This window comes from Dromiciops gliroides, chromosome 3, assembly GCF_019393635.1.
Source record: "Dromiciops gliroides isolate mDroGli1 chromosome 3, mDroGli1.pri, whole genome shotgun sequence".
Lineage (NCBI taxonomy): Eukaryota > Metazoa > Chordata > Mammalia > Microbiotheria > Microbiotheriidae > Dromiciops > Dromiciops gliroides.
Window position 1 is genome coordinate 514,184,753 of NC_057863.1, and position 25,574 is coordinate 514,210,326.

At 37.3% G+C, this 25,574-nt stretch overlaps 1 protein-coding gene across 1 annotated transcript in view; it reads right to left on the bottom strand.

Moving 5' to 3' along the window:
* Positions 1-287: 287 nt before the first annotated feature.
* MTMR2 (myotubularin related protein 2) overlaps positions 288-25,574 on the bottom strand; it is a 104,502-nt gene continuing 79,215 nt past the window's right edge. Inside the window, exons 8-14 of the mRNA XM_043994357.1 lie at positions 22,907-23,056; positions 21,878-22,066; positions 16,798-16,983; positions 11,784-11,990; positions 7,231-7,323; positions 2,722-2,835; positions 288-1,789 (exon numbers count right to left, since the gene is read on the bottom strand). Coding sequence (XP_043850292.1) covers positions 1,748-1,789; positions 2,722-2,835; positions 7,231-7,323; positions 11,784-11,990; positions 16,798-16,983; positions 21,878-22,066; positions 22,907-23,056 — 981 coding nt within the window. The 3' untranslated portion in view covers positions 288-1,747. The remainder of the gene's footprint in view (positions 1,790-2,721; positions 2,836-7,230; positions 7,324-11,783; positions 11,991-16,797; positions 16,984-21,877; positions 22,067-22,906; positions 23,057-25,574) is intronic.

Genomic DNA, 25,574 nt, shown 5'->3' on the forward strand with positions numbered 1-25,574 from the left:
ATTTCCAAAGCAGTATTTTTCTATTAAAAACAAATTTGTTCCCATCTGAATCCAGGGGTGAGCATTCTAATAGCTTTGTAGGTGTCTTGGTAGGATTAGTGTTTATCAGAACATAATCGAAGTAAATTGCATAGGGTGGGTTAGTTTTAAATAAGATACTTGAAGTACTCAAGTACTAATTCACCCCTAGAGAGAGGGCATAATAAATAAAGTGGCTGAGAGCTCTCTCAGATGGGGTCTAAATTCAGAAGACATTCTACTAGAAAAGCTGCCGTGATAAGGGAATCAGTGATAAAGTCCTTTTATACAACAGTTTTGGACTGGAGTGGCACATTGTGCCAGGAGAACTGGCCCTTTCTGAGGAGGAGGCTGAGCGGCTTGAGATCTCTCTCTGTAGTTCCTCCACCTTCTTCTGAAGCTCGGCTCGTTAGCAAGAAGTTCTTTATATCGATTGTGGATAGGGTCCTATGAGGAAAAAGGACCCCCCAACCCAAAAAAAGTCACTTATGAAATTAAACTGAATGAACCACACCCTCCACACACTTGCTACTACTATGGCTTACAACATGTGGTGGTTCTTTGCTTAAACCCTGCTGGGAAGAAAACAACATGTACAATAGTAAAACATGGAGAAATAAGGTTGGGCTGAGCCTCAAAGCTAGTGGTTCTAAAGAAGGAAGACAAGCATCCAGGAATGGGGAAGGGCGACCTATGTGAAGGCACAGGCAAAAAAGTGTATGTCATGGGTAATAAGAAAGTAGGCTAATCTGGCTACAACATAAAACACATGAGGAAAAAGTAATAGGAAAGGCATGATAGCATCAGAGTGCAGGTAAATGATGGTCTGAACCAAAAGTGGTAGCTATGTAAGTGAACATAAAGGAATGAACATGAGAAATATTTAGAGGGCAAATATACAAGCTATGGGCAACTGAATAGATATGAGGGTGCCAGCTATGAGTGATATAAGTCAGATGATTGAGAACCTAGGTGGCTAAAAGTGCCATTGTACAGAACAACAGTTCTACCATTGCCAAAAATAAGGAAGTTAAAAAGGGATAAATAAATTCCATTTTAGACATGTTGAATTTGGGATGGCAATGGAACAGGCAACCCTGTTAGAGATATCAAGAGACAACAGATAAACATACATTTGGAGATCATCTGCATAGATGTGATTGAACCCTTGAGGGCTGATGAGATCACCAATGTTTCACTGCTAACTGGAAATTCTTGTTTTTTTCCACAGAGCATACTAGCTGTAGCTACTTATATAAGAAAAATTAACTTTTAACACCAAAATTCCAAGACTAGCTAAAATTACATGCTTCTTGGGTTTGGTTCTCTTTTTATATAATTCTAAGTTATAAAAATCATCCAGTACACTTCAAAAATATATCAATGGAATTTGATAAAATTTTATATGAAGCAATTTTATAAAACATTTTTTAATCCGTTTAGCAATTATATCTTTATTTGTTTCATTTCCCATATTCACAAGTCCTAAGAAGTACTTTTTCTAATTTGTTTTAAGAAGGAAGAGAGGGACTCATCAAAATTCCTTAAATGGAAAATCCCAGGACATACTTTACAAAGAAATTTTTACCTGTGGTTTCATCATCCGTGGGTTCCATCTGATGTAATATCCCACCCAAAGCTCTAGGTTGGCGCATGCTAGCTACTGGATAAAGCACATGATTGGAGTAGCTCACATACAGGGGATTAGTGAATTCTTCAAGCTGGCTATTTATATAGGACCCACAACGATACAGTTCTTTTGGGGAAGATTCTGTAAAAAGAAAAACTTTTTACCAAATACTATATAAATTCTATATGATTTGTGTGTATATAACATACGGTATCTATTACATATACATATGTATGTGTATACAGCTATTAGTGATAGATGTATTTTTCGCTAATCATTAAAATAAAAATCTTTGTTTGGGAAAAATGTAAATAGTTCATAATGCAGAAGGGATATGACAAGGACTTCTCAGTCATCAATACTTCATGAATAATAAATGCCTGTTATGACTTAAATGATACTGTAGGTAGAAAAAAAAAGGAAAGATACAAATTGTTGCTTATTACAATTTCTTTTTAGAACCAAAATTAGTGTCTGGGGAAAGATACCAATTGAGATCATTATGAAAGATGTTCAGAACCCCAGAACAAGTATTGTGGAATGAGGCACAGGAAGACACTTAGACAAAAGCTTTTAAACTTATTTCAGAAAAACCTAACTGGCAGTTTCACATGAGCTACAGAAAATGATTCTTGATTGACCTGTATTCGTTTAAAATAGGTTGTCTCTCTATCTCAAACTCTGTTTTTTCCACATTTGCCTTGAAGGACTGCCCATACCACAAGTAGCCAACACTGCAGGACTTGGAAGAGATGCAGCTTTAGTTCATTTCCTTCGGGGCATGCTACCACTTACCCCATGAGCCACACTGTTCCACTTCGGCTTACAAACGTAGTGAGCCAACAAAACAGGTTCTTTCAGGCTAATAACAGGGACTTTTTTAATTAAACCATATCCAAATACATTGAAAGAAAGTGGTAATATTATGGCTTAATGTAAGCAGAACTGAGCAACGAATATGATCCATAATATCAACTGCTCAGCTGAAAATACAGTGAAGACAACCAAGTAATAGGGGGAAAGGGACATGTTGGGGAAGGGTCCATCAGCTATGGAAATTCATGGTATTTTACCTCTTTTCCTCTCTGCTGCTCACTGCTACACAGGAATGTCCCAAATAAACAGCTGTATAGGTGGTCCAAAATGGTAATCAGAAAATATTCATTGAATTCAAATTGCTGTGGAAACTGCAACACAATAATGCACATGCACACAAAAATCTTTAGGACTGTTTTCAGGAAAATTAATTTCTGCAAATAATGCATCTGGTTGTTAATAGCTTGACAAATAAAGCTTCAATAAACTGAAAAACATTCAAATACATATTTCTAAAGCATAGCTTGTTTATGTTATCTGGCTGGCTCTCTTAAAAAAAATACATTATCACTTTTCTGAACAGTAGTTTCTGCCAAAGTCTCCTTTACATATTTAGTGAGGAATTTTGAGCAGAAGCCAAGTGGATTGCGGGTCTGACCACTGTGTTATGTACACCCAATATATCTGCTCATCTAAACTTCCATAATCTTTCAATTTGGACCCTCTTCTGGCCTGTTCTACCCTCCATTCTGCCAAAGTTGCCATAAACAATATGATGAGTTAGGTGCAAAATCAGAAAGAGTACATATGAATTTTCTTGATTGTTCAAACAGTACATTTGATTCCAGTAATTACACAAAAATATCAACTACATTCTTTGAAGACCACAATGCTTCAAAGCAAACATCCAAATGCAAATATGTGGATGATTTCCCAAGTTAGCCCACTTTTCTTTTTAAGAATACACATTTTGCCAAAGTGGCCCCAAATACTAGTCATTCACTCTAAATCCAGTATACCCAGGCAGCAGAAGAAACTACTCCTCATCAGAATAGAAAGTTAGCCTGGTTAGATTAATTCTGAATAAAGAAAACAGTTTCAGGCACTAGAAAAGAAACAAAAACCCAATAAAAGAGTGTAGAGAGTTTCATCTTAAACCACCTTATCCACTAGATAAATAAATTTGGAAGTTTCTGTTTAGGCTTGTACCAGTTACAGGACTGTCAAATGGAATTCCCTAAATCTTTAGATGGCAATTTGGGCGAAAGTAAATATTTTCACAGTTTTGATTTCTTAGTTTCCTGCTTAAAAAAGAAAGAAAATAGCTGGAACCCAAGAAGGGGATAAGAGGCTAAGGATTATAAGCAACTCTGGTTAAAATTTTCCTGCAGTTTTAGATAGCAACAAACAGGAAAATCAGCAAACAATCTCTTGGCATGAAATGCTCCTGAACCTCTACAGCTGAGTGTGTGAAAGGGTGTTGGGAGAGGTGGAAAAAGGGAGGAAACATAGAAAGGCAGATGAGGAAAATATAGCCAACAACAAAAGCCTAGTTAGTTTCAGGGAGCATTACCAAAAACAAGTCCATCTTTACTGTTTATACCCTTCTTCAAACTATGACTTGCTCGTGATAGATGAATTTTCTCACATAACCCCCTGCCTGGGTAGGACTGTCATCTTTCCTCACAAAACTATCTACATCTTTCTGAGAAAAAGACCTTAGGGGGAGTTTCCTCAAAGCAAAATAAAAGTACAATCTGCTACTATGGACTTTATTTTATTTTTATCAGTATTAGTTATTTCTTTCTTGAGGAGTATTTAAAATCTGAAGGACCATCATCAACTGTTAGCAGATCCTAAGTGTCTAAACTTGGGGAAAGAACACCTCACTAAGTGATACATTTTGACTCATTTTAATAAATGTATTACTCTTTTCTAAGAATGGTAACATCAACAAAATGCATTACTCTTTTCCAAGAAAGGTAACATGATCAATAAAACAGCTTAGTGAACCATCACTTATATATAGCATTGCCCCCTTTATTAATAAGCAAGTGTCATTTTATTAATATTAAAATTTTTCTACTTTCAGAAAGAACAACTATCACATAGGAACATAATTTAGGTGCTTGAAATGAGACAAACAATGGGATACTGTTTGAAGGCTTGTCAAAGAAATACAAAATTTGAACTGATTTCCCCACAATTTTGTAACATGCTTCAAAATGAGTAGAGAATTATTTGATTTTAAAATAAAAAAACTAAAAACTAAAACTTTCAGACACGAGCAAAGGAAGAAATATAGACCTCAGCAATGGAATCAATATGACCACAAATAAGAAGTGTGATAATAAATAATTTGAATGATTTTTAACAAATATAACAAGCCCTACACATTGAAATGAATGTATTAGCCTGTCAAAGCAGTCATCTCCAAAGGCTATACACTTATTGCAGTAATGCTGCCACTGCTCAAAGCAAATATGAAGCTCACCTCTTTGGGACTTGCCTTTCAAAGCCTGAACCATATTCTTTTCAATATCCTCACTGGTTAGCAAGCCTTTGTCCTTTGGAAGTGTGCTTGGTTTTTAGAATCAGCAAAAGTCATTCTGTGCCACGTATGGCACGTAAGGTGGGTAATCAAACTGGATGATAACATTTGGAAGGAGCAATGTCCCTTCTAAAATAGGATGTTTTGTATATTAGTACTCTAGATGAGGTATGACCAGAGCAGAATATTCTTTGGTCTCTGTTCTGAACATTATGCTTCTATTAATGCAGGTATAGAATCGGTGCCATTTTAATAGGCATTAATAATAAATACTGTTCAAAACAATGGCAATGTCAGTCCTATGGTACTCTGCTACTCTGGTCAAATAGCTAGACTACTATCTAAGTCTGGTTCTGTACACTACATGTAAAAATCTAGGATATGTCCAAACAAAGGTGATCAGGCCAGTGGGATAGATGCAAAATCATGTGATAAAAGAACTCAATATTTAGCCTTGAGCAAAATAAGGCATCAGAGCAAGTGGGGTGGAGGTGAATGAACACAAGAGTAATCTTAAATATGTGAATATTCCACTCTCAAGTGGGACACAATAAGCTTTGCTCTGGTAGAGGGTAGAACTAAAGATTAGTGGAAGTTACTGGGAGGCATATTTCAACTTTGACATAAAGAAAAGAAAACTATCCAAAAAGGGGGATGAGCTCCCAGAAGTGGGGCAGGAGAGAGGATTTCTCCATCAGTAAAGTTCTTCAAAGCAGAAGCCAGAATGACCACTTATCAGAGAGTTTACAGAGGGGATTTCCTAATTTGGGTAGGGGTTGGGTTAGATAATGCTTGACTTTCCTTCCAACTCTAATGTTCTATGATGATTTATTTTTTAAAAACAAAAACAAAAAAATTTGATTAATGAAGTAATGAAACTGCTTTTTTTGTGTGGCTTGTAAACTTGCTCTGAAGGTGATTTCAAAGGAAGAGTTCCAAAAAATATTTTGAGCATCACTGGAATTAGTGTATATAGCCTCCAAGATGACTGCAGAAGAAAGACAAGAAGAACACTGGAATCTGGAATCAGAAGACCTGGATTTGAATCTTGGCTCTGCTCCCTTCTACTACCTGTGCAACTTGGGCCAAAGCATCCGCTATGTTCAGAATGGGCTTTATTTTATCAATTGGAGTTCCTTTCCAGCTCTGGATTCTCTGCTCTAATGAAAACCCATTTGATATATACTTTTATATATGTTTGATTTTTGTAGAAAAAATATTTTGGAGGCACTCCTCATTTTATTAATATCAATGACTCAGCTTCCTACCTTAAAATTAAGGTAACCAAGTTGGAGTTGAAGAAATAACACTGAATATATAAATTATGTACCTCACCTCTAAGTCCTATGTCTTTACACTAATGCCATTTCCCTAAAGTGAATCCAAAAGGAATTATTGCCTCAAAACCAGTCAAGGCTTACAACAATCCAATGTCATGATCATCTAGCAGTCTCTTATCAGGTAGTCTTTGGTCTCAACAAAATTGTCAATACAAAAGTAGCCAGAAGACCAAAAGTCCTAATTTCTGGTTTTTCTTTCACAAGAAATGTAAATTGCATTATTAGAGCAGTTGAAAAAAACTCTGCTTTCTGCCATACTATGTCAGTATATCAAGGACCAACCTGTTATCTGTCATGTTATTGAAAATTGTATAACTAGGTTTTTCATTATTATCTAGAACCTTTCCAGAAATGTTAATAAAGCTTTTAAATAAATTAATTTGTTAACGGTTGATAGTTACTATAAATTATAACTGTCTTTAAATATACAAAAGGATCTGGAGAATTGGACCGATTAACTCCTCCTTTGCAGTGTTTTGGGTCAAAAACTATTTCTTGAAATAGGTTACTTAATTCATACTGGGTTTTATTTTCTTGAATTATCCAGATAACTGCTTTATTTCTTCATGTGAGCATCCAAAAGTTCAATTATTTAACACACTGTCCAAAACAAAGAAGACAATGTCACATCTTTTGGGGGCACAGGGAAGTCACTCAAGTTGAATGTTTATGGAAACAGAATTATCAAGTATGTAACATTACAGTAGATAATGACTTGTTGCTTTCTTAATGTGACAGTGAATAATAGCCCTAACATCCAGAAACCTGATGGAGGAATTTCTATTTCACATGAAACCTGGTTGTACAATACATCTCTTCATTTCCAAGCAAAAGACTTTATGTGGCTATGTTCAGAGAAATATCCTGGAGATTACCTGTCTTGTCATCTGCCAGACACAGTCAATAAACTGAAGAAAAACAGGTGATCTGTCTGCATCTGCATGGTTCTTATCTCCATGGCCAATTCTCTAAAGCAAAGAGAGACAGTAAAAGAATGAGTTACTTTCAGGTAACCACTGAGATAGTCCTGATTGTACTCTGCACTCACTGACAATGGAGAACATTGCTTAGGTGAAGGAAGGTCACTAATCCAACAATCCACTGCAATTTCACTATGGTCATTTCAAATGGTAATCATTTGGGTCATATTTCTTAAGTATGTGTGGTATGGCAGACTAACCTCTCCTGCCTCTGAAGTAAAAAATTTTTTCTAAGAAATCTTTTTGTGTTTAGTGCCCATTTATAACAAGCTAAAAAACATGAGCCATTCTAAGCAGGGGCCCCAGATGCTTTTCTGGCAGTAATTTCATTGAACAGTTCAAGTTCAAAAGAGCATCTATTCCTTCTATTATTTATAATTGTTTCTAGTGTACCCTGGTCACTTTGGGATCCAAAAGGACAAAAAACTGAAGTTAAAATTAGAGACAAACACTCAACCAAAATCTTGCAGAGCTAAAGCATATGTGGAGTGAGTTGAAGACCCTAGATAATTTGCCTGTCCCCTTCCTATTCAACCTAATTTCCCAATATTCTCCAACAAACATCTTTGGCCCAAGCTAAAGAAGTCTCCTTATCATCACCCATATTACGCCATACAGATTCTTAATTCAATACACTTGTTCATTCAGTTGCTTCTGCTTAGAATGTTTTCCCGTCTACCCCTTGCCTACAACATGCAACTCAAGCCCCATCTCCTCAGTGAAGCCATCCTCACTAAAATAAGTCTCTTTTCTGGTCTCCTATTTAACTTTATAGTCAAGATTACACAATTTAAATCATTTAATTGTTCCCCAATTGTACTTTGACTTCCTAAGTAAACTATAAACTCCCTGAGGTTGGTTTAAAAAAAAAAAAATTCCCCCAAAGTTCCTAGTCTCAGTGCTGGCCATAAACAGGCACTCCATATATTTACTGCCCGAATGAATGGTTAAGGTTTAGGGAATAGAGGAAGGAGGAGCCTGGACTGAAGGTAAGATACAGATCTATCTAAGAATGGGCTCCTGGGACCCTGCTATTCTTGAAATCACAATACCTAAAGATTAAATTAATACCTAAAGATTAAAACAATTTGGCCAAAATACAAATTGCTTAGCCTAGTAAGGTGAGAGAAGAAAACATTTTACCCTCATTCATCACAAATTGAAGGTCTACTATGAACATAATATATTAGATAGCAGTTTCAAATAACTCCTTAAACCCAAGAGCCTTGTCCCAAATTTAGTATTTTAAGTTCTACTAAGAATTGAATATACTGGGTAAAATACCTAGGTGGATACTGAACTGTTACATGCCCTTGAAGCGGAGGGTATTTATGTAGCTGCCCCTGACTCTGCACTGTGTGAGAATTAGAGCGCTACCAATATGCTGATAAAGATATTGCAGGGAGGGACAGGTAGGCGGCACAGCGGATAGAGCATGGCCCTAGAGTCAGGAGGACCTGAGTTCAAATCCAGCCTCAGACACTTAACACTTACTAGTTGTGTGACCCTAAGCAAGTCACTTAACCCTAATCGCCTCACCAAAAATAATATAATAATAATAATAATAAAGATATTGCAGGGAAGCTCTGCCATGAGGAGAAAGCATCTGACTTGGCATCCACATGTGACTTAGTATCCAGAAGTTAGTTGTGTCAATCAGTGCTAGCAACCAATTAGCTTGGAGCTGTGTGTGTGGACGGCCTTTTTTCCTGTTTTATAGGAGGCTTCTGGGAGAAGGAGGGAGGAGCGAGTCCTTTCAGTTCCTGACTTGGGCTTGGAGAGAAGACAAATGCTGGGCTCTCTTAGAGATAGATGAAGTTTGCTTTTTACCTCTCTCTCTCTTCACTAACTTTCGATGCACTTTAATAAATACTTAAAAGTCTAAACTCTTGCTAAAACTTCTAACTTAAGGCAACCACTCATTAGATTTTAGACATCATAGCTAGAATTTTAGGCCCTTACAGATTGGCAACCATGAAGAGACAATGGGATTTTATACAACACAACTGAGAATGTAGGCCCTGACTGGACCAGGCCTACAAGGTTCAAATAATAATAGCAACAATAATAATAGCATCTTTACAGCTTCAAAGTTTATAAACCATTTACATGTAACATCTCATTTCATCCTTAAAACAAGCTTATAAACTAGGTGCTGCTGTTATCTTCATTTTTCAGGTGAGGAAATTAAGGCAGAGGAAAGCCAAATGACTGGCACAGGGTCATGCCTCCATCTAGCCTTCTATCCAAAATTTGTTCAAATTTCCTTCTAGGGTCTCTTTAGAAAATATCAAATAGGTGGCAGGTAGGTGGCGCAGTGGATAAAGTACCGGCCCTGGATTCAGGAGAACCTGAGTTCAAATCCAGTCTCAGACACTTGACATTTATTAGCTGTGTGACCTTGGGCAAGTCACTTAACCCTCACTACCCCACAAAAAAAAAATTATATATCAAATAGCAATATTCAATTAACTTAAGAATACAGTGTTTGGGGCAGCTGGGTGGCTCAGTGGATAGAGCACTGGCCCTGGAGTCAGGAGTACCTGAGTTCAAATCCGGCCTCAGACACTTAACACTTACTAGCTGTGTGACCCTGGGCAAGTCACTTAACCCCAATTGCCTCAGTAAAAAAAAAAAAAATTTTTTTAAATACAGTGTTTGGAATCTGAGGCCCTGGGTTCAAGTTCAAGTTCCCACTTACTAGTTGTTTGACACTGATCAACTCAATTTCTCAGAGCCTCATCGGTTTACTAATCTATTGTTGTTTGTCCTTTATTCTTGAAGAGGACCAAGACATCAGGGTGATGTTATAACTTGCACTGAATTGGATGGGATGTGCAAGGTCATCAATTGCACTCTCTTCCAGAGCCATCTAGGTCCAGTGGCAAGATATATATCAGGATGACTGGAGATAGCCTTAGATATTTAAGGCAATTAGGGTTAAGTGATTTGCCCAGGGTCACACAGATAGTGTCTGAGGTAAGATTTGAACTCAGGTCCTACCAACTTAAGGGTCAGTGTTCTATCTACTGTGCCACCTAGTTGCCCTTTCTAATACATAGAATGGAGATAAGTAACACCTGTCTTGCCTAGATTTACTATTGGGATTAAAATATGGCATATACAAAAATACTTTGTAAACTGAAAAATGATGTCAGTCCAATATTTGCCTCTGATTATGGTAGTGACATATGGTTTAGTGGATTATTATTACCATAAATTTTTTTTTAATCTGTTGAGACTGCTTGTTATCACAAAATCCCAATCTTTAACTTCAATTCTTAAAAGAAGAAGAAAGGCATATGATGGGTATAAAAAGGCTATAGCATATTGCCAAAAATGACTTCTATTTGAGAAGTAGGGCAAAAGACATCACCTAACACACATGATGGGAAAAGACACTGACCTAGTCATATCAAGAATGGGATACAACAAATAAGACAAAGTTCTACACCGATAACCCTGAGATCTTAAAAGATCCCTAGTCAAAAGGCATTGTTTGAGATCACATGGAATTGAGAAGGGGCAGAAGAAATGGAAGCCATATCAGTGGAGAAGGGTACCCAGACCAATGAAATCACTGAAATGAAGTGTAAAGTTTATGGAGTCACTCTATAGATGAGCTAAAAATTGTTTTCATTTCCAATTAACATTTGCCAATTTTGCCCAGTGCTAGATACTTTGAAAGATCCACAATTCCCTCAGTGTTGGGTTTCAATCTTTAACATTTCATGAATTACAGTAGATGAAAAAATCATTTAGTATCTAGTATTCTAGTGATCAGCTAGATCAATCAGCTCCCCATTAAAAAGAGCCTTTGGTAGAAGCAGGTCTTTGGTGGAAGGACACAGTCCTTGAATGGTGGATTTTATTTTCCAATCTGAGTTAAAATTGTACTTAGTTAAAGTAAAATTTAGTTTAGACTTTGTCTAAATTATTTTAGACTCTAGGCATATGAGAGCAATACTTTTATGGATAAATGCTTTGAATCAAACTTAAAAAAAAAACAAACATTTTTCCTTTTAGGATTCTAAAAAGTGTGTTTGAATCCTGGCATTATTTATGCTTATATCAAACCTGACTAATAGCTATTGCTACATGTTAATGATCCCAAGAAATTAATGAATCCTGGATTTATGCTTATAACTTGGTTTGGGGCTATAACACGTGTAGAGTAACAGACACATAAGGGAGTGCATGTTAAACATAATATTAAAGATGAAACTCATGCAGAAGATGTAAGATTCATCAACAAAACCAAGTCCCACACTACAGCATTAAGTTCAAATACACTACTGCTTTCCCAAACAAATGAGAAATTTTCTCTTAAAAGATGTCTATGTGTCTTTGAACCAATTAACCAATCAAAAATGCATCTTAAATGAAAAAGAACCTTTTTTCCTCATGCAGTGAGGAGAATCCTATTTTGCCCAAGTTTATTTACTCACTAGTTGAAATCGATGTCCAAAGCTCAACCACTCTTTTTCCACAAGAATTTCAAATCCCCTGATGGTTCGATAATAACCATCCAGCATGAGCATAGCCAAAGAGGTGAGTTGAGCGGTTCGGTCCCAGCCATCACTGCAGTGCACCACCACAGAGGTCTTCCCTGACTCCACCTTGTCAGCAATCCTAAGAGCCCCAGCAAGAATGAGCTGGAAGACAAGTTTGGAAAAAATTACAATAAAAAGAGACAATTGAAGTTCTTCCTGGTATGTGAAATAGACTTCTTAAGGATCAAAGATTTGTCATTTGTAACAATGGCTGAACTCTCACTTACCAATTGGTCCCTTATTTCCCAGGATATTGTCTGAAGATGCTAACCTATGAGAAAGCTTTTATTTTTTTTAATTATAAAAGTATTTTATTATTTCCCAGTTACATGTAGAGATCGTTTTCAATATATGTTTTTGTAAGATTTCTAGTTTCAAATTTTTCTCCTTCCCTCTCCTCCCTCCCCCCTCCCCAAGACAGCAAGTAATCTGATATAGGATATATATGTACAATAACATTAAACACATGAGAAAGCTTTTGAAAGCACTGAACAGAGACATGTGACTTAAAAATATGGTAAAACCTCATTAATTCAGACCCTACTAATTTGGATGAAAGGCTAGAAGGGGATCTCTGCATTATATCTGAAGGGATTTGTTAAACAATAAATTGTGTACAACAAGAAGAATTTACTTAAAAGAACAAACTTAATTACCTTCGAAACTCTTTAGAAGCACCGAGATCAATAGAAACAACTAGTATACTAACTGAAATCATTTTTCTCTTGCTATTCTTTCTTTCCATCCTGGGCAATAGTGAGCCTCTGAACTTCACCGAATAGGAAGGGTAACATAGTCAGACTTAGACTTTAGGAAAATCATTGGCAGCTGAGTATAGAATGAACTGCAGTAGGGAAAGACTTGAGAAACCAACCAACAGGCTATGGCAATAGTCCAGGTGTGAGAAGATGAGGGTCTGCACCAGGATAGTAGCTGTGTCAGAAAAGAGGATATGTGAGAGATGATGATAAGGTGAAATCAACAGAACTTGGCGACACACTGAATAAGCAGATTGAAAGAGAGGGAGAAGTCTAGAATGGCCTCTAGGTTGCAAGCCTGAGTGACTGGGAGGATGGAGGTATCTTTGACAGCAATAGGGGAGTGGAAGGAGGATAATCTGGGTGGAAAGATAATGAGTTCAGTTAAGCATGTGCTTAAAAAGTTTATAGGACATCCAGTAAAAGATGCCCAGCAGGCAGCTGAAGATATGAAACTGGAGATTAACAGAACTTAGTCCTGAATAAGTAGATTTAAGAACCATCAGCATAGAGATAATTGAATCCATAGGATCTAATGAGATCCAAATTATATACTATAAAGAGGGTGCATGACAGAGCCTTGTGGGATACCCAGGGTTAGCAAGTACGACCTAGATGAAGGTCCATCAAAGGAAACTAGAAAGGAGTAGACATATAATTAAGAGGAGAATCAGCATAGAATAGAGTCATCAAAACTTAGAAAGAAGGGAACATCAAGGAGAAGAGGGTGATAAACAATGTCAAAAGCTGCAGGGACGTCAAGAAGGATGAGGACTGAGAAGATGCCACTGGATTTGACAACTAAGAAATCATTAGTAACGGAAGAGAGCAGTTTCAGTAGAAAGATGAGGTTAGAAAACAGACAGTAGAGAATAAAGAGACTGAGAGGAAAAGTACCTATTGTATTGTAGAAGACCTTCTCAAGGAGCTTAGTTGCAAAAGAGAGGGAAGATGTAGAACAATAGCTACTGGGGACTGATGGAACAAGTAAGGGTTTCCTTCCTGAGGATAGAGGAGACATGGGCATATTTTTAGGCAGTAGGGAAGTGGCCAAGAGACAAGGACAGATTGAAGACAAGTGAGAGAGAGGATTAGGATACAGGGGCTAATCTGCTAAAGAATATGGGATGGAATGTATCACTTGTACACGTAGAGCAGTATGCCTTAGCAAGAAGAAGGGCTACCTCATTAGGTGATGTGGATGAGGGCAGAGATAGTGACAGAAAACTTCTGGGAGATGTGAATTGAGGAAGAAGGGAGAAGAGGACGCTATTGGTGAATGGCCTCAATTTTTTTAGGGAAATATGAAGCAAGATTCCCAGCTTGGGGGGGGGGGGAAGGAACCATGGGAGGTTTGATGAGGAACAACAAAGTTTTGGGGGAAAAGCCACGGTGGTGAGTGGGCTAGAGTCAATTAGGGAGGTCTAAAAGGATTGCCCTGCTGCAGCAAGGGCCCAGTTGAGATTGCACGACAAATTTGAAATGGCTCCAGTGTTCAACCACTTCATTTTCTCCAGCTTCATTAGGAAGTATGTGAAAAGGAACAAAGGTGGGAATGATTTAGGCTCAGCCGGGCAATCCTGGAGATAAGGGGGTTAAGGGATTCGAGAGAAGAGGAACTGAATGAAATGAAAGTGCTGCCAGTGCTGGGAAGAGTGGCCAGGGGGCTGTGTCATGAGGAGGGAGCCAGAACTCCGAACCAGAATATGAAAGGAGTGGGAAAGACAAAGATTTTACACGAAAGCAAGTCATTACCTGTGGAACATGTATTTCAGAGAGCACAGTGGAATGGGGGGGGGGAGCTTTGCTGTGTGGACACTGGACGACTAGGTTGAGGGGGGTGGAAAAAGGGAGGATGGTAAATAGAGTTTAATGACATTCAGAGGTTCAGGATCACAGGGATGGGGAGGATATGACCAGGTGGAAGGTTGTTAGTCACTGCCAAATGAGTTCAGAAAAGTTACTAACATCACCAAGGGTTCAGCCTCAGGATGCTGTCTGCTCAGGGTTTTGGTCAGGCCAGGGATGGGGACCAGTGAGGGGGGCTGATAGAATGGCATTTCTCTCCTATCCCTGCAGGAAGAAAGGGTCCCTGAAAGGAGGAAAGAGGACAGGCCAAGGGACCTGCATGAGGTTGAATGGCATCTCTCTGATCCTCTACCAGCAGAAAAAGGCTAGCCCAGGAAACCAGCATGTGATGCCAGAATGGCATTTCTCTGATCTGAAGGAAGGAGAAGCATTTAGCCTGGAAAAGAAAGCTTAGGGAAACCATAACAGCTTCTTCCTTGCAGTTACAAAGTTTACATGTGTTGGAGGGATTTGATTTTTGCCACTTAGCACTAGAAAGCAGCATTAGGAACAACAGGGAAAAGTTGTAATGTGATAGATTTATGTGGAATTTATGTGGGTCATCCAAAAATGGAATAGACTACCTCAGGAGGCAGTGGATTCCCCTACACCATAGGGGACAAACAAATAGTGTAGGACCACTTGTCTGGCATTAAGTAGAGAGGATTCTTATTCAGGTAGCACTTGAGCTAGACGGCCTCTGGGATCCCTTCCAACTCTTTGATTTTGAGGTTCTCATTCTGGATATGAAGAAACAGAACTGAGCTGAAGTAGTCTAGGTTGTTTAGATGTATGATTACTGTCCACTTGCACCCAGGCTCCAACCAAAGGGAGTTCGGTTGACTAGTTAACATATTCATATTTATAGGGTAAGATCATCATTTTACTGGAGGAGACTGTAGAGGCCATTATTCCAAGCTTTTCATTTTACAGAGAAGGAAACAGGCTCCCAATTTGCTGACTTGCCCCAGGTTACGCAGGCAGATTTCAACCCACATTCCTCTAACTCCAGAACCAACACATCTTGTACTGGACCCAATACTTGAGTTGCATTATAAAGCATTCAACACTCAAATTTCATTGCCTGAGTTTCATCTTCATTTCATTTACTAAACATTTTATTATTGTTTCTAACATCTTTATAGCATTCTCTTAGATACTGAGGGAGCTCTTAATGATATGTAAGATATAATCCCTGTCCTCAAGGAGCTTAAACTCTAGTTGGTACCAAGATATACATGAAAGAGAGATAAAAATAAGGCAGTATACAAGTGCTAAGAAAGAAACACAAAAATAATAAGAACTTGAGTATTTAAGTGTTAAGGGCTAAAATTCTAGCTAGTCTGTCTAAAATATCTAATGAGTGGTCGCCAATCAATTACAAGCTTTAGCAAGAGTTAGACTTTTAAGCATTTATTAAGGAGAATAAGAATTTGGTAAAGAGAGAGAGAAAGGCCTAGATTCCTATCTATTAAAGGGAGAGCACATTTCTAGCTCCCTTCTCCGCCAGAGTCCTCGGGAAAGAGACCCAGAGTCAGCGCCAGTCTCTTCCTTCCTCCTCCCACTAGTCTGCGTCACTTCCTCCCCGCCAAAGAAAAGACTCCTGGTCTTGCCCTCAAAGACCTTCGCTTCATGGGCAGAACTCTTCTACAGTAAGTATCCAGCAGGTGGCGTCATTCCAATCGTTACATAAGGAAGTTGTGATCAATATGAACTGGGAAAATAAGGGAACTGGGCACTTGAGCAAGGTCTTGAAAAAAAAAAAGTAGGATATGGATAGATAGAGGAGTAAAGGGCATTCCAGATGGGGACAGCATGAACAGGTAAAAGAAATGAATCCACTTCACCTAAACATCAGAAACTAAAATTGGTCTTTCAAAGCAAAACTGTCTTGGTTCTTTAGTATAAAATTACTAACAATAACAACAATTACAGCATTTATTTATTACTTTAAGGCTTGAAAAGCATATTACATGTGTTACCTCATTTGATCCTCACAACAACATTGTAAAGTAGGTGTTACTAAGACCATTTTACATATGAGAAGACCAAGGTTGGGAAAGGTTAAGTGACTTGCCCATGGTAACACAGCTAGTAAATGTCTGAGGCTGGATTCCAACTTGAGTCTTCCTGATTCCAAGTCCAGCACTCTAGTCACTGTACCACCTAGCTGCCTATTTTAAGAATCACAATAAATTTGGGACCAACCACAGGAGAACAAGACAGATAAAAAAGATAAATATATCTGACACAGTTTTTTTAAATAATAGTACCAGCCCAAAGGCATGTAAACATACACCTACCTTAATATGTTCTAGCCAATGAGTAGATTCCAAGTTAGATAACCAATGAGTTTCCTCAATGTTTGGGTACACAATCTCTTTTAGTTTTCTTAGTGATTCTCTCATGACATGAATATTGTGGATATCCAGAAAAACCAGTTCTGCATTCTGATATGCATCCTCACTCTCATAACCACCACCCTTTGCCTAGAAAGAAAATACATCACAGGAAATCATGAGTGAACACAGCCAACTTAACATTAGCATCACTAAATAGCAATTAGTAGAGAGGACAAAGTTGTTCATCACCAAGATAACCAGTTAAGAAAGTGTGAGTGGCTCAGTCCTCTTACTCCTTTGAAACATCTCTGAAATGTTTGACACTGTTGACTTCCTTCTTGAAACTCTCCTCTCTTGACTTCAGCACTATTCAAGTTCTCCTCCTCTCTTTCTCCTTAGCCTGGAATTCAAGGTCTTCTATAATCTGGTCCCCACCTACCTCTCTATACTCATCTCCAATTATTCCATTACATATACCTTCTGTTCCAGCCAAACTGGTATTCTCACTACCCACAGGAAGGAAAGGAAGAAAGCAAGAAAGTAGAAAAATGATAGGTTACGGTACCTTTCTGAAATCCCATCCCACCTCATATTACAAAAAGTTTTACACTCATTACTGCTTCCTCTAATTTTAATTTTTAAAAGTTCTTTTCAAATCTAGAGAAAGACCAAGGGAAAAAAAAAAACCTGCCAAAACAGCTTGGAAATATATCTAGTCAATTTTGACTAACTTGAACAAATCTAAAAGTAAAGATACAAAATACATATTTTAAAAAACTTAACACTTTAAATTAAATTTTGCTTGACCAGAAATAAAAGCTATGAAATAATGCCCCTTAAGTCACTACCAGAATCATATCAAAAAATATTATCGCAGGCTACTACATTCTTACAAAACTAAGGGACCAAAAGATTTATAATCAACCTTTCAATGCCCATGGAAAAGACAATTCCCAACTAACAACTACAGACCAAAATATGTTTTGTGTTCAGTCTCTTTTAACATGGGGCAGCCATGACTATGTGCATCTTTTTAACATCTAAAGGGAAATGATCTAGTTCAAAACAGCTATATCTAACCACAACATTATGCAAAAGATCACAGAAAACCAACTGAGATATGAAAGTGACCAAACAATTCATAAAACATCACTGTCCTAGGAGCAATAGATTGCAAGCAATATTATTTACCTTCTTCCATGCTTTGCCCTAAATTCCTTTGAACTAGCTTAATTGGAAACAGTCTGGGGATTGCATAGGTTAAGTTTAGAGTTAAGAGTATTTATCTGTATTTCTATTTCCTAATCTTAGATTTTTATTAGTCTTACCTTTGTTGTTTAATTAATTCCCAAGTAATAAAATCTGATCCTTCTGTGAATTAAAGCTGTAAGGTTCCTTTCTTATTGACCTGGGAGAAATACCTAAAAAGGGCAGTTCAGAGGGGTGGGTGAACCTAAAAGGTCCCTCATTATTTCCGGGACCCCAATATTAAGGCGAGTCACCCAAATAACGTTCCATATATCAAATTTTGGCCCTCACAATTCTACACCATCCCCATTCTGCTTTTCTCTCTTCTAGTCTCGGAAAAAGAAGTAAGGTCAGGGGGCGGCTAGGTGGCGCAGTGAATAAAGCATCAGCCCTGGATTCAGGAGTTACTGAGTTCAAATCTGGCCTCAGACACTTGACACTTACTGGCTGTGTGACCCTGGGCAAGTCACTTAACCCCCATTGCCCCGCAAAAAAAATTAAGAAGAAGAAGAAGAAGTAGTAGTAGTAGTAGTAGTAGTAGTTGTAGTAGTAGTAGTTGTAGTAGTAGTAGTAGTAGTAGTTGTAGTTGTTGTTGTAGTAGTAGTAGTAGTAGTAGTAGTAGTAGTAGTAGTAGTAGTAGTAGTTGTAGTAGTAGTAGTAGTAGTAGTAGTAGTAGTAGTAGTAGTAGTAGTAGTAGTAGTAGTAGTAGTAGTAGTAGTAGTAGTAGTAAGGTCCTTCTCGCCAAGGTCAATCCTTTTATTTCTGTTTTGGTTCCATTGCTTCCTGTCTCCTAGGAATTTGCCCTTTGCCTGCCTACCTGTTTCTTTCAAAACACACACACACACACAACACACAAGTGGTATATGAATGTAATGGAATACTATTGTACTATAAGAAATAATGAGCAAGTATATTTCTGAAAAACATGAAAGGACTTACATGAACTGATGCTGAGGGAAGTGAGCAGAATCAGGATAAAGGGCCCAGTTCTTTTGTAAAATGGAAATCTCAAAAGAGTTACCAGACTGTTCCTAAGAGAGCAGTCTGTCCTCCAGCTACATACAGGGAAGACTGCATGAAGATCTTCTGCACTTGCTTAGAGAGGGGCCCTCCGCTGCCATTTCAGGCCTGCATTTGTTGTCTGCGGCAGCAAGGCTAAGAGAACACCACGTTCACTCCAGAAGTTTTGACTGCTTCACCACACTTCGGATTCATATTGAGCATTTAGGGCCCAGATCTCTTTCACATGAACTGCTGCTAGTTGGCCACACCTTTTCCATTTTTTTATGTGTAGAATCTATCTTTTTTAACCCCTGCATACAACTTTGTACTCAGAATTCATGAGGTGAATACTATTATTATCCCCATTTTAGGCAAACAGTAGGTCACACCTAAAAAATGTCTGATTGTTTGCCGCCTCAGGGAGGGGGCAGGGGAGGGAGGGAAAGAGGAATAAAAATTGGAACCCAAAACTATAAATAGAAATGTTTATTATTAAAAAATTAAATTAAATTAAAAAATTAAAAGTATCTGGGACAAGATTTGAACTCAAGTATTCCTGACTACAAGCCCAGTGATCTATCCATTACATCAACTAGCTGCTAGTCTAATAATAACCCTTTACAAAAAAAGTAAAGATAATCCAGTATTTTTGGTTACTCCATGCTGGTTCTTAGTGACTGCCATTTTCCTTCTATAGGTTCACAAACCATCTCTTTAAAAACATACTCCAGAATTTTGCCAGGTTCACTGACCTATAGTTTGAAGAAATCACTTCTTCCCTCTTTTGAAAATGGACAATCTGCCTGTCTTCAGCCCTATACCAACTTTCCCATTCCCTGTTAGCAGCTGAAAAGCCAAACAGAAAGCACCAAAGAGGAGGATTAGATCTTATTCAAAGCCCAGCATCATGAACAACAAGTTCCCCAGCATGCCATTGAAGAGAAAGTTCTATTGATCATTAACTTTTAGTTAAAGGGGATGTTTGATAACTAACTCGTAAACCCTACTTTTCTCTAATATTGTCAATATCACCGTTAGACAGAAAAAGCAAGGAAAAAAGGCAGCTACAAGAAATCCTTTTCCTCAAGATGAAACGCAAGCTATTCATCTCTGATTTAGGTGACTTCTGAGAACCCAAACCTCCACTCCTAAGGCAAGGGCCTACATATAGTGACTCTACTAGTACTAATAAGTAGGCTATAGTTTCATATATCCAGGTAATATGAACCATGTGATTCTTCAAATATAAATGAGAACTCAGACAAAACTCACATTTAGTCAAAAAGACTACACAGCATGAAACAGCTCTTACTCAGCAATGCCTCTTCCTAAACCCTTCAAAATTACATGCAATATACCATAGGTAAATTAGGAGAGAAAGAAATAGTGTACCTATCAGATCTTTGGAAAGGAGAACAGTTTTTGACCAAACATGAGATAGAGTATATTATAAAATGCAAAGTGGATGATTTTGATTATATTAAATTAAAAAATTTTTGTACAAACAGAAGCAATGCATCCAAAATTAGAAGGGAGGCAGAAAGCTGGGAAACAATTTTTGAGGCCAGTGCTTCTGATAAAGGCCTCATCTCTAAAATATATAGGGAATTAAATCAAATTTATAAGAATCCAAGTCATTCCCCAATTGAGAAATGGTCAAAGGATATGAACAGGCAGTTTTCTGATGAAGAAACCAAAGCTATCTATTCCCATATGAAAAAATGCTCTAAATCTCTAATGATTAGAGAGATGCAAATTAAAACAACTCTGAGGTACCACCTGACACCTATCAGATTGGCTAAAATGACAAAAAAGGAAGATAATAAATGTTGGAGAGGCTGTGGGAAAATTGGAACACTAATGCATTGTTGGTGGAGCTGTGAGCTGATCCAACCATTCTGGAGAGCAATTTGGAATTATGCCCAAAGGGCGATAAAGCTGTGCATACCCTTTGACCCAGCAATCCCACTTTTAGGTCTTTTGCCCAAAGAAATCATGGAAGGGGGAAAGGGACCCACATGTACAAAAATATTTATAGCTGCTCTTTACGTGGTAGCAAGGAATTGGAAGTTGAGGGGGTGCCCATCAATTGGGGAATGGCTGGACAAGTTGTGGTATATGAATACAATGGAATACTATTGTGCTGTAAGAAATGATGAGCAGGAAGAGTTCAGAGAAACCTGGAGGGTCTTATGTGAGCTGATGATGAGTGAGATGAGCAGAACCAGAAGAACAATGTACACAGTATCATCAACATTGAGTGTTGACCTACTGTGATGGACTATATTCTTCTCACCAATGCAATGGTACAGAAGAGTTCCAGGGAACTCATGATAGAAGAGGATCTCCAAATCCAAGAAAAAAAAAGAAAGAAAGAACTGTGGAGTATAGATGCTGATTGAACCATATTATTTCTTTTGTTTTGGGTGCTGTTGTTTTTTTTTTCTATTTTGAGGTTTTGCATCACTGCTCTGATTCTTTCTCTTGTAACAGGATTAATGCAGAAATAGGATTAATGTTATTATGTGTATATATATGTGTGTGTATATATATATCTATATGTATATGTATAGAGATATATAGATATAACCTATATCAGATTACCTGCTGTCTAGGGGAGGGGGGAGGGAGGGGAGGGAGGGAGAAAAATCTGAAATTGTAAAGCATGTATAAACAAAAGTTGAGAACTATCTTTACATGTAACAGAAAAAATAAAATATCTCATAAAAAAAAATTACATGCAATAGTTATTATAGTTAACCTAATGACAAAGAGAAAAAGATAATCTCACCTTATTAGCAACAGCATTAACACTTGGTCGTGCATCAAAAATGAAGATTTTATGGGACTGAGCATTAGAATCCATGATAGCCTGAAGATACTTTTCATCCTCTTTGCTTCTCTTTCCACTCACTCCAACCATGGGCTGGCTACATCGTGTGATTGTTGCTTGGCTTTCAGGATGAATCCATGATAAAACCTTAAATAGAGTATGAAGGAAAATAAGGGACAAATCCTTTATATATTTCTCTATTTTCCATTTTCCTGTAAAGTTCAACACTCTGAGCCTCAATTTTCTACACAAAGCCAAACTCTGTTTGTGAAAATATGAATGAAGATGTTCGACACAACCTTTCCTCAGCAAACTGACAGAAAGAAAACAACTTAACATATTATTAATTTATGAGAGTGATAGCTGTGCTGCAGTGTACAAAGTATTACCACTAGAAAAGAAAAAAATAAATAAAATACAAAATAAAAATGAGACAGTCCTAGTCTCAGATTTCCTTTTTCTTTATGCATATGAAGTTTCTGAAATGTAGGGACTTCAGATGTTATGCAAATTGTACTCATAGTTTTTTTTTTTAATTATTCCATCTGATGTTTCTGGAAGTGACATTTGCAATAAAAATGTGTAGAGCCACCTAATAGCTTTCATCAAAAGATCTGGGGCTTAAGGGGAGAGTATTTATCACTGAGGCTAAAGAATGAATTTAAAATAAATAAATTGTGAATAATTCACTGGACTAACTTTGTTTTTGGAGAGACAATACTAGCAATTCTGCATAGGATTTAACAAAAACTATAGTATCCTCCCAGACTGTTTCTTTAATCTAAATTTTTTCTATGGTTTTAGTTTTCCTAAATAACTTGTTATTGAATATTCCTGGCAAATGTCCTACAACTACTTTTGTCCTCCACCTCTGCCTCTGTTTTGATTTTTTGTGTGCGAGATCTCAAGTTCTCCCATTCTCTAATCTTGGCATTATGTATATAGTGCAAAGGCATTTGAAAAACCACATCAAATTTTCAAACTTACTGGAATACGGCCCCTTGATCTGAAAGATGCCACTCTCTTCAGTTCCTCATCTGGAATATTTGCTGGTACAACCAGGAGGGAGGGATATGTATCACACAATTCATAACGTTCATTAATCTTTGTAATTCTCCAACTTTCATTGGGAATTCCCTACATTTTAATAAAACAACTGGTAAGTTATTACCTAAGCAAAAGTTCCAAAGGAAATAAAAGATAAGCAAATAGACCAACCCTGAGCCCGTGATTATTTATATTCAAGGCAGTCCTTCTTACCTTCATGTACAGTCTCTCAGCTATTAAGATGATGGCATACCTATAATAACTTGGCTGTATGTAGTCTAACTCAGAAATCTATAACATCTTTTCTTTCATCTTGATAATGAATTACACAACCATTCATTCAACCAACTAAACAATGTCTACTTAGTAGACACTATGTACTAGCCATTTCTGGCGGGGGGGGGGGTATGTTTCTGTCTTCAGGGAGTTTACAAATCAGTAAACTGTTCTGATTTATTAATTGGCTATAAAATCTTATTTTTTGTATTTAGTTTTTATTTCTCCAAAGAGATTGTTAGACAAAAATTATGCAGTCAATCCTTTAGGTTAAGGATTGTGTTTAATAGGTTTTTTAAATTCAGTGTCTACCATAATTTACTATTTATAATTATATAATTTATTGATATGTCTAGGCACTTAATTTATTGATTTCCTACTCCTGTATCATATGTAGCATTAACAAAAATGTTAGGAATCTAGGTCATAGCAGCAAACAGGAAGCACAGTTATGCAAAGACTAGAGGAGATGAAAAAACTTAAATCATCTCACTTTTAACTGTATGGTAAGCTTCTAAGTTTTCATGCTATCTTAGTTTCCAAATTTTTCAAACATATATTTTATTGGTTGATTCTTATAATTGTCTAATAAGATCATTCATATTTAACATCTTACAAATGAGAGAAACAAGACAAAAAACAAAGTCAGTAAAGAATATATAAAACTTCTGTATCTCTAGCATATTATATGAACCCTGTTGTTCAGTGATAATATTAGCTAACATTTATATAGCATTTGATGCTTACAAAATGCTTCATATATTTGACTTCATTTTTTTTCTTAAAAACCTAAAATAAATCAGATTGTTAGCCATTTAGAATTAAAATTCTGCTTCACTGGTTGATATCCTGATTGTGTAAAAGAGAAGAAAAGTTATTATTGTAAGTTAGTGTTTTTCAAGTTGATTATCAGGAGTCCCAAGAGGGCATTTAGGTATAAAGTTGAAGGTAGAATGAGTTATTTAATCACTCTACCCCACTTAGCCCTGGTATCTTTAGCAAATGAGAACATCTCCATTGAATCAATAAAAGGCAATTTCAACCAGGTGTGACAGAAGTCCTTTGGAATTGGTTGAGGAGACTTGCTCATGCCCTTTGAGAATTGTATAAAACTGGCAAACTAGTTCAGAATCTGAGATTCAAGAATCTGGTAATGGAGAAAAGAGAACAATCTAGTCAAGCCTGAAGGAACTGCTTTGGGAAGAGGAAAAGCCATTGAACTTCAGAGAACTGGAGAATGGGGAACTTCACCATCAGCATCCTAGAATCATCTCCAGAACAGCAGCAGCTTGGAGCACTGTTTGCATCAGAAGCTAAGGACACATTAAATAAAAGGTGGCTTCAGAATTCTATACCATACCATGTGAAGGGGAACTTCACAAGCAGCTCACTAAGGGGAGTAGGGCTTCCAGGAAAAAAGTCTTTAAGTTACCCCCGCCCCCTTTTTTTGTAATGGTGGAATGTTTGTATGTAATGGTGAAAGAATGTATCAAAGATTTATGGGGGGATGTTTTGTACCAAGTGGTCTTAGTAAAATATTCCTTTCTAAAAACTAATTAAGTTTGCCCGATTAACCAGTATGGACCAGTAATCATAGGAAGCACAATGGTAGGAGATCATGAATTCTATCACTTGAAAAGACACCCCCACCTTATCACCTCAGGATTACCCATGAGCCCTGAAAGGACAAAGTAGCCAAGTTTTGGGAATCTAATCTACCAGCAGGAATGGGGGAGGGGGGGTGGAGTAGGGAGAGAGCACCCTGGAAGAAAAAGTCTAGAGTCTATAAGTGCTGTTTAGGAAAGTCAACAAATCAAATGTAATCTCTTCCCTATTATCATATCAACCCTATCAACAATGTCTTGACCTCCTCAACTAAAATCTGCAACACATGACGATTTTGTCTCATGTTTACTCTTCCGTCAACACATTCTTCACTCCTTATTGTCTATACTTCCTCCTCTATCTGTCCTTGCCTTCTAAAGACCAAATCACAGAGCTCAGGTAAGAATCCAATCATTTGGAAAAAAGATAAGATTATACTGTCAGCAAAATTAAATTTTAATAAACAGTGAATTATCAAGTGAAAACTAGTGCTCTGAAAACAGTAATATGAAGTGCCAGTTACCACGCCCACTCTTTTACCCCCTTTACTCCTTCAAGATCTAGGATCTTATGTTGTATTACTTTGATGGGTGATTTTGAAATTGAAGTGACTTTTTCAAGTGGGATGATTATGATGTTTTACATAAGGAAGAGAGTTGGTAATTTCTGCTAAATGAAAGGGGGAAAAAGAGTGAATAAATGTAAGAATAATAGATCTGTGAAGAGA